Source organism: Mastomys coucha, unplaced genomic scaffold (assembly GCF_008632895.1).
Source record: "Mastomys coucha isolate ucsf_1 unplaced genomic scaffold, UCSF_Mcou_1 pScaffold15, whole genome shotgun sequence".
Lineage (NCBI taxonomy): Eukaryota > Metazoa > Chordata > Mammalia > Rodentia > Muridae > Mastomys > Mastomys coucha.
Genome location: NW_022196897.1, coordinates 12,435,959 through 12,445,722, shown reverse-complemented (window position 1 = coordinate 12,445,722; position 9,764 = coordinate 12,435,959). Strand labels below are relative to the sequence as shown.

Sequence of the window (9,764 nt, the reverse complement as noted above, 5' to 3'; positions counted from 1 at the left end):
CTCTGAGACAAGGCTGTCCTGGAACTCACTCTATAGACTAGGCTGGCCTTGAACTCAGAAATCCCCCTGCCTCTGCCTCCCAAGTGCTGGGATTAAAGGCGTGCATGGCCTCTTCCCGGCCTCACATTTTTCTTATGTTTACATAATTCAGATCTGCAGCTGAGAGCACTGGTGGCACCTCTCCTGTATGCTGAGGGTCACAGGCTCTGTCCTCAAGGAAGAGTGGTGAAGGAGGTTGTGTAGAGTTGCAGCACAGGGGCACCTGTGCTGATGTGCTTTGTGGGATCCATTAGCAGGCCAGGCTCTGAGGGAAGGGAGAAGGTAGTTCTACAGTGTAGTTCTTCATACCAGTAGTGCATTGGCTGTGTTGCTGTTGAGAGAGGAACTATTGGATTTGACCTGTCTTTTTTATATGGCAGGTAGAACCTGAGATTTGTAGGAGCCGGGTATGTTGGAAATAGGGAAATCGCTGGAATGGAGTCTTGGGAGTAGCCCATATATGAATATTGAGTAGAGAAGACAAGAAGCTTGTTAGCTTGAGGAAGAAGTACTATGTATGGGATAAAGTATTGGACCAGGAACTGAAGAGGGAGCAAGTCTCCCCTGGTGTCAGGCTTCTTCAGTGAAGGAGAGGAGGGCATACATATATAGAATCTTCGGGTTTTGTGAAGAAACATTTCCTGGGGTTGCGTAGCATGATCCAGACAGTGGAAAAACTTAGTGAAGTTTTTCAGAAGTATTTCTGTGTGAAAACATAGGATAAAGTGAGGGTTGGGGTTGTTTGTAAGGAGGAACCTGGACAATAGAAAGAAGCATGTGTCCTTATCACTATTTTGCTGGGTTGACTGACATAGACCCACACATATCCAACCCAGGGCTTGGATGAGTGCATATACTTGTCCAAGTATATTGGGATGGCTTGACATGCTGTGCCCTGTGACTGACTCTACCTATGTGTCAGCATAGTGTTCCCAGTATCTGTAAATGTCCTTGGGAAGTGGGTTGAGAGACCCATGTACTTTGTTCATGTGACCTCTTTCTAGCATCTCTTAGCACTAGAATTGATGCTGTATAACAGTTGTGATTTCTGGTAGATATCCTTTCTACACTTACAATATAGGTAAGATATGCCATCTCTTGTGTTGCTATGTTCTTCATGTAGTATACGCCTGTGTGATTCTAGGGCACATTGAACATTGTCTCTTCCTGAGTGAGATGAGTGGATATGTGGAGTGAAAAGTAAATTACATACTGAGCTTATTTACTTAGTCTGAAGAGAAATTTCCTCAGTAATTTATCTTTTTCCATTGTACCAAACTCAAATAAAACTAGTGCATTCTAAATTAAATTAGTTTTCTTGTCTTGTTGCCTCTAAAAGGCCTGGGCTTACTAGGCTTACTGGCCTTACAGAGATGTTTAGGGACAGCATAGGTACCTTTAGAATGTAACCTAGAAACATGTGCAAAAGTGAAGTGGATCTTTTAGAGGAAGAATCAAGTATTTGATTTTAGAGGCAAAAAACTTAGTTCTTTTTGCTCTTAGGAGCTCCCCCTACTTTGCCTCTGACATGCTTGCCCTTTGGTCCTCCAGAGTTCTGAATCCAGTATCAAGAAGAAATTTCTCAAGAGGAGAGGGAAGACTGACAGCCCCTGGATCAAACCTGCTCGGAAAAGGAGGCGGAGAAGTAGAAAGAAGCCAAGCAGCATGCTTGGTGAGCACTGTGGAGCTGGGGTGGATCAGCAGGAAGCTGGTTGGGGCTGGTTTGTGTGAAATATTTCTCTTGAAAAGAGGGTCTCCTATAAAATGTTATAAATGACTTTTTTAGAGACACGTAAGCGATCCTCAGGTAGTTTGCTTTGTTACCAAACCTAGGTGATTCTGGCTTCATTACCGAGCAGGAAGCCAACTTGGATAGTTTGTCCCCTGCACAGTAGTAGTGCCTTTTTTCCTAGGTAGACATGTCCCATACCATGTGGAAGTAGGAAGTCTGTGGTCTCTGGCTGCTTCTGTGGCCTGAGTGGTTTGTGCTTCATCCATAGGCCTTAGTAATAGTTTGTTGAGTTCAGGAAGATCAGAGAGACACATGGTTAATGCCAAGTTCATTGTATAGCTTTGTTGAGTTGTTCCTGGCACACAGTGGAATGTTTACAAATCATTCTCCAGGATCAGGTCAGCATTGTACTCACTCTAGAAGTCCCTACCCTGCTGCCCCACTGCCCTGGAGAACCCTCCCTCATCCCCTGGGACCACCTCCCTATTCCCAGGCAGCCCTTGATGCTCTGTGCTCCTGATAGGCTAGTAGTTATAGATTTCTGTGTGAACGGAATCGCTCAATAGGAACACCTTTTTTCCTGCTCTGGCTCCTTTGAGATAATCATTTGAGCACCTTCCTGTTGTATATGTCCACAGCAATTTGTTTTGTTCCCTTCTGAGAAGTGTACCAACTATGTGGGATGCTATTGCTTGTTGGTCATTTCCTACAGGTAGACCCTGGTCTCTGCTAAGTTACTAGTTCAGTCATATGCAGTGTGCTCAGGTCTTTGGGAACTACAAAATTTTTCTGAACTATGGGTCTCACTGTACATCACCCACCACAGTACCTGGGTTGAGGATTCCCTCTGTCCTTGCCACTGCTTGATTGGGTCCATCTTTAAACCTTTAGTACTCAGTGCTTCTAGTGAGTGTACAGTGGTCCTTAGTAGCTTCAGTGTGTTCTTTCCAGATTGGTGATAAGATGGAACATCATACCTTGTGTATATTTTCTTTTCTGAAGTCATTCCCTTCTCACTGAGTTGCAAGTGCTCTTTAAATGTTCTTGGTAGAATTTTAATTGGATGAATATTTTACATGTTTCATACTTAATCTGTGGCTTGCTCTTCCTTTTTTTTTTTTTTGATTCTTTTAATATTTTCACAATGTTAAACTAAAACTTAGCTCTAGGCTATGTGTGTAAGTCAATCTAGGACACAAAGGGTTAAATAAGATTTCTTCTTTAAAGATACAAGAACTTGAGCTTCCCTTACACATAACAAATATCCGGGCAGTGGTGGCTCACGCCTTTAATCCCAGCACTTGGGAAGCAGAGGCAGGCGGATTTCTGAGTTCGAGGCCAGCCTGGTCTACAGGGTGAGTTCCAGGACAGCCAGGGCTACACAGAGAAGCCCTGTCTTGAAAAACCAAAGAAAGCAAACAAACAAACAAACAAAACAAAAACAAACAAACAAACAAATGTCACAGAACAGACACTGTAGGGAGCAAGCCCTTTTCCCCCAGCCAGCTCTCCCAGCCGAGTAAACCTGGCTGCGGTCCCTGGGCACATGGTCCCCAGCGTCCCCTCCCAGTGCTATGGGGACCTGAGGGCCTAAGAAGGGTTCATGGCGCCTCACTGAGGATAGCCATATGGTGACTGGGGGCTGTGGCTTAACAACAGTGGTAAACGCTAGGCACCTGGCACCTATGCCCTGGGCTCCCCAGAGGGAGGCGCTGGTTGGGTCCTGAAGCAAGAATTAAGGCTGGAGATTCTGCACTGGATCCCCGGTGGTGGGGTGCAGACTGAGTGCAGGGTGGGAAGAACATGATTTCCTGTTTGCTATTTTGGATCAAGACACTGTACTTGCGGATCTGTTCATCTAGAGAGCAGACTGTGCTCAACTACACAAAGGAAAGTTCCATTTTCTTAATAGTATATATAGGTAAGAACAGCTAGTAAAGTTTTTTTTTTTTTTTTAAAGATTTATTTATTTATTATATGTTAAGTACACTGTAGCGGTCTTCAGACGCACCAGAAGAGGGCATCAGATCTCATTACAGGTGGTTGCTGGGATTTGAACTCATGACCTTCCAAAGAGCAGTCGGTGCTCTTCCCCACTGAGCCATCTCACCAGCCCAAAGTTTTTCATTGAAGTCAAATTTATGAATTGTTTTCTTTTATGGTTCTTGCTTTTTTGTTCTAAGAAATCTTTGAGTAGACCCAAGTGACCAGCTTGAAGTCCACATTTTCTTCTCATGCTTTCAACATTCACACAGGTCCTTAGTGCACTGAGTCTTCATTTGCATGTGTGAGGAGAGGTGTGTTGGCCCCTTCTGTGGGTATGCAGTTCATTGGTGGATCAAAAAAAAACCTACTACTTTTTTTTTTTTTAAGATTTACTTAGTTTTTTATTCATGTGTGTGAATGTTTGCCTGTATGTGTATATGCATACCATATACGTGACTGGTTACCCTGGAGGTCAGAAGAGGGTGTTAGATTCCCAGGAACTAGGGTCACAGATGAGTGTGAGCAGGTATTATTAACTACTGAGCTGTCTCTTCAGCCCCCAAATCAAATTCTTACCTCATTTATGTCTTTGGAATTTTTGTCATTAGTGCTGTGTGGATGGCACTTCTGAGTTTTCTAACTGCTCCATTTCCTTGTTCGCTTATTGTCTTCATGCTGCACAGACAGCTCTGCTCAATTTTTTGTTTAGCTTCTTCTGACAGAAAAGAAGGTTTGTGGGCTAGTCCCTATGAGACAGCCATGTGACATTGGAAGGACTGTAGAGACTTCTGGGGTTTGTCGATACAGGGCTTGTGTGCCTTCCTTAGTACCTCATGTGCCTGTTCATTTATACTGCCTTTCGTTCTCACCATTGGCTGCCCTTTGAGGTCAGAAAATTCATGTGGTTTTACTGTTGGCTTTGACAAATGTCCAATACTAAAGGATACTTTGAAGGTAGAGATTGCATACTTAGATATTTACTGGAAATAATGAATTTTATTGTTTTATGTAAAATATTTAAATTTTTAACTCTATATTTTTGAAATTTCTTGTATAAGATCTTGGTACAGAATACAGTTTGAATTAAAATACATTGGTACCATACCTCTGTATTAATGATTCATTTATTTCTGGTCATTTACATAATATTGCATATTGATATTTAGAAGATTCAATGTTAGGTAGTATGTAATATAAACATACTTTTTAGGCTTCCACATGAAATTTCTTCATAATTGGAAATGCTGTAATTTGTATAGGTTTCTTGGGCTTACATAAGTCTTTGTGCCTACTCCATGATCTACAGAATTAGTTTTGGAATTAGGCTTCTTTGGATCTATCCATCTTGACGTGTTTAGATTTTATTGTGCTTTAGTGAGTGGTATGTATGATGGGTAGCTCCACAGTTAGGCTGTTTCATCATCTTAGTGTTTTATCATTTTCAAACTTTCAAATTAAATTTTTCTGTCCTATTTTAAGCTTTTAAACAATTTAAAGAAATTTATCACTTTTTTTGAGATGTAGTCTCACTATGCATATATTCTTCGGAGATCGAGCTGCCACTGCCTTCCCAAGTGCTGGAATTAAAGGCATGTACTGCCAGGCCGGGGTCATTTATCACATTTTAATTTATTTTCTTGATTATTTTACCAGTTTTTATTTAGCACATCTGGACATAAGTTGTATTAATTGGAGCTGAAGAGATGATTAAGTAATTAAGAGCACTGGATGCTCTTTCAAAGGACCAGAATTTAATTCCCAGTACCCATACGCTGGCTCACAACTGTCTATAATTTCAGTCCTAGGGAACCTGCTACCTTCTTCTGACCTCAGAAGGCATCAGATGTACATGTGGGATATGTACATACGTAAAGGCCAAGCATTGATAAGCATAAAATTACTAAATAAATCTAAAATTTTTTTAACTTGAAAAAAAAATGTAATATGTGCATGGTTGTTTTTGGGGTAGAGGTAGGGAAACCTTACTCTGTAGCCCAGGGTAGCTTAGAATGCATTGTTTACCACATGCTGGCCTTGTTCTTCCAAGTGCTATTAGAAACATGAGGCACAACTGGCTTCTTTGATTTTTCTGGTTAGCTTTTTTCTTGTGAAACTGTGTGTGTGTGTGTGTGTGTGTGTGTGTATGTATGGGGAATTAATGTATGATAATAGGAACAGAAGTGGCCTAGGTAGTGTTATTAAAATTCATCAGAGTTCATTAGAATTAATTGTTTTTCTGAGAACTGACCTCTAAATTAAAATGTTTGTTGTATTTTATTTTGGGGGTTTTAAAACAGAAGTATGTTTATTGTGTGGGTGTTTGTTATATGTGGGTTAGAGGACAGCTTATGGGAGTAGATTCTCTATCGTGTGGGTTCTATGGACTGAACTCAGGTTGTTGGACTTGGCTACAAGCACTGTTACCTATGGAGCCATCTCTCCAGCCTCCTGGAACATTGTGAGTATTGCTATTGGGCAGATTTTCATGATATGTGTGTTCTGTGTATAGGTTCCGAGGCTTGTAAGTCATCTCCAGGAAGCATGGAGCAGGTAGCTCTGGGAGACAGCGCTGGGTATATGGAAGTTTCCCTGGATTCCCTGGATCTCCGTGTCAGAGGAATTTTGTCTCCCCAGACTGAAAATGAAGGTTGGTGTTGGAAAGTGACTACACCATCTTGGTTGCTTACTGGCTTAGCTCTCTGTGTTAGCCTGATGCCCCCTGGTGGATAATAATGGACAGCTTGACAAAGCACTCATTATTTAAAGGTGACTGAATGAATAGACTTGGTGCAGATCGTTTGCCAGGTCATTAACTGCTCAGGTGGGAGACAAAAAGTGTGAGAGCCCTCTATGAATGAAGCAACAGAAGCCTTTTGCAATATTTAGGGTACTAGTAATTGTGTTTCAGTGTGTTCCCAATTGTGAGCAGACACACTTTGTGTGTGGGATCCTTGTCAAAAAGATGCCACCCTTCTCTGGATGTAGTGGGTATATATTTGTGTGGTATGCCTGTAAGTGATCTCTGATTTTAGCTTTGGTTGGTTATAGCTTGTCTTCTAGCTTCTCTTGAGCTGACCTTGTTTTGATGTGTTTGCAGTGGAATACAGCCTCCAGTCACGGGTGCAGTAGTATCTGCCATTGTGCCTGGATCGTTGTGGCTTGCTCTCATTTTTTTCTGCCTGCTCCCCTTCCTTTAAATCAACTTAAAAACCTTCTAGCAACAAAAACTAACCAATTAATGATATTTTAAAATCTTTTTTTTTTTTTTTTTTTTGGTTTTCAAGATTAAAGGCATGCGCCACCACTGCCTGTAAAATCTTTATGAAATGTTAAGGGGAAATTTAAGACCCCACAGCTGTTTACACTGTCTAAATTTCTAAATCATGGTTGTGTTTACTGTAGGGATTTAGTGATAAAGGACAGACACCCAGCTTTAAGATTTTAAACGCTCAGGAAACTGTGGTTTACTTTTGTAATTTAGTAATGTAGTAAACCACACCTTTGCCTCTCACATGAATTTTGGGTTTGTTCAAAGAGTGATTTTTTTTTTGTTGTTTTTTTCTTTCCTTTTTTTTTAAGATTTATTTATTATTATAAATGAGTACACTGTAGCTTGTCTTCAGCTGCACCAGAAGAGGGTGTCAGATTTCATTATGGGTGGTTGTGAGCCACCATGTGGTTGCTGGAATTTGAACTCATGACCTTTAGAAGAGAAGACAGTGCTCTTACCCACTGAGCCATCTCACCAGCCCTGTGTTTTGTTTTTTTCGAGACAGGGTTTCTCTGCATAGTCCTGGCTGTCCTGGAACTCACTCTGTAGACCAGGCTGGTCTCGAACTCAGAAATTCGCCTGCCTCTGCCTCCCAAGTGCTGGGATTAAAGATATGCACCACTACTCCCCGGCTTGTTTTTTCTTTTATTCTCACAAGTAGAACACAAAGCTTTTCAAATTTCATAAATCCCCATTGTAGGTCCTAAGTTAAATAGAACTATGTTTTAAGTATTGAAAACTTCTAGATTTGGATGATTAGAAATCAGGAAATAATGTTTTATCAAATTAACCCCATTACTGTTCAGCAGAGTCTTGCCTTTTGTAGGTGCATTAAGAGGAGATTGTGATGAGATTTAGGAGGCCCTTTTATGTAACAGTGTGCTGTTCCATCTCTGATACAAGTGAAGGTCAAAGATAATAAATGCAACTATAAAGATTTAAGAGTAGAAACATCTAGAATGGTTGTATCCAGGTTCCTGAGATAGGCAGGCAGGTGGAGGTGGGGTGGGGTTGTAAAGTTGTTCCCTTGGGTTCTTTGGCATTTTGTAGATTGACCTACCTGTAATTGATCAACACTGATTCATCAATCAGTGATTGATTTGTATACAATAAATATGCTTTTGACGTAGACAGTCAGCACGTTGGTGTAAAGCAGCCTTGCCTGCTGGCCTTTACTTTTAAGTATGGAACTGGGGTCCTTGAAGGTAGGCAGTGGGGATTTTCTGAGGCTGGTCAGTGCATTCACATGGTCAGTCCAGTCTAGGCTTGAGCTGAGGACCTAAGTGAGTATTTGTGTTGAGATTATATAATCATTGTTTGCCTTGTCTTTTCCCACTATCTTTTCTTGTAGTGAAGGTAATAGGCTAAGGGTTTGAGTTTGGGTAAAGTCAGGAGATAAGGACACTGGCAGTGTGTGTGATCAGGGAATCTCAAGCTCAGATGAGAATTTGTGTGTGTTTACTCCTCAAGGTAGTGAGGTGTAGGAGTATGGAAGCAATCAATGAGGCAGACTAAAGTCTCATCCAATAGCCAACATTATTCAGAGCATCGGGCAGTTTATACTCTGGGGGGTTGAGAGGAGTCACAGGAGTTAAGTGTATAATCACAAGGGTAAGCCACACATGGCAGACAGGCCACTTGTAACAGGGAAGCCACATGTTCCATAGAGACATATAAACAAATGACAACAGTCAGTTGTAATGAATAATCTGAAGTAAACTCACTCTTCTCTCTACCTGAGAGGGGTACAAAAGCACATTCCAAGAGCAGTTCTGTGTTTTTTGAAGAAACAGGTTACAAGGCTATTGGTTTCTAGGGATTTTTCACAAACACTCAGAAATTTTCCTTATACAACTCCATTTTTGAGCCATGTTCTGACAGTGTGCACACATGAAGGTTGTGGCAGTTTCTTCTTTTGATGTCTCAGTAGTTCTTCAATTGTAGACATTGAAGCATACCCACATCTATCTGTGCAGATGTGTATGTTCTGACAGTGCTGCCCAGGAGTGTACACTCTTTCTATCTTACCTCAGCCTCCTCAGACACAGATGGTTGTTGTGGCAGTAGGATATTTACTTGAGTACTTCTTTGTGTGTGTGTGTGTGTGTTTGTGTGTGTGTGTGTGTTTGTTTCTGTTTATACCAGGTTACTGAGCAGGAACTTCTCACAAGCCCATTTCATATTTTCAGTGATTCTGGTTTGAGTTTTACTTTAGATTTTCTGATCTTTTGCTGTATGTGGGAAGTCAGGCAGCTAGATTTTTTTGGAATCAGTTCCCCCTTTCCATAGAAGTTTGTTGTCTTTGCGACAAAGTTTTATGTAGCCTAGCATGGTCTTGACTTCCCTGTGTTGTCAGATTGGCCTGGGATTTCTGATGTTTCTGCCTTGTATCTCCTGAGTGCTGAAATTATAGGCATGTATGATAATACCCATTGTCTTTAGTACTGAAGATCTAATACAGGACTTGGTGCGTGCTAGATAAACATGCTGCCAACTGAGTTACATTTTCAGTCCTGCCCATCATTTATTAGCTGTTTGTGGGGACTAGATTGTCTGCTTTTGTTTCTTTCTTTCTTTTTTTTTTTTAATTTATTTATTATTATAAATGAGTACACTGTAGCTGTCTTCAGACACACCAGAAGAGGGCGTCAGATTTCATTACGGATGATTGTGAGCCACCATGTGGTTGCTGGGATTTGAACTCATGACCTTTGGGAGAGCAGTCAGTGCTCTTAC

The 9,764-nt window shown here is 41.2% G+C and overlaps 1 protein-coding gene across 6 annotated transcripts in view; it reads left to right on the top strand.

Moving 5' to 3' along the window:
• Ehmt1 (euchromatic histone lysine methyltransferase 1) overlaps nt 1–9,764 on the top strand; it is a 139,421-nt gene that overhangs the window by 69,837 nt on the left and 59,820 nt on the right. For all 6 annotated transcript variants that reach the window (XM_031369268.1, XM_031369271.1, XM_031369267.1 and 3 more), the window contains exons 8-9: nt 1,591–1,711; nt 6,267–6,404. In XM_031369268.1, coding sequence (XP_031225128.1) covers nt 1,591–1,711; nt 6,267–6,404 — 259 coding nt within the window. The remainder of the gene's footprint in view (nt 1–1,590; nt 1,712–6,266; nt 6,405–9,764) is intronic.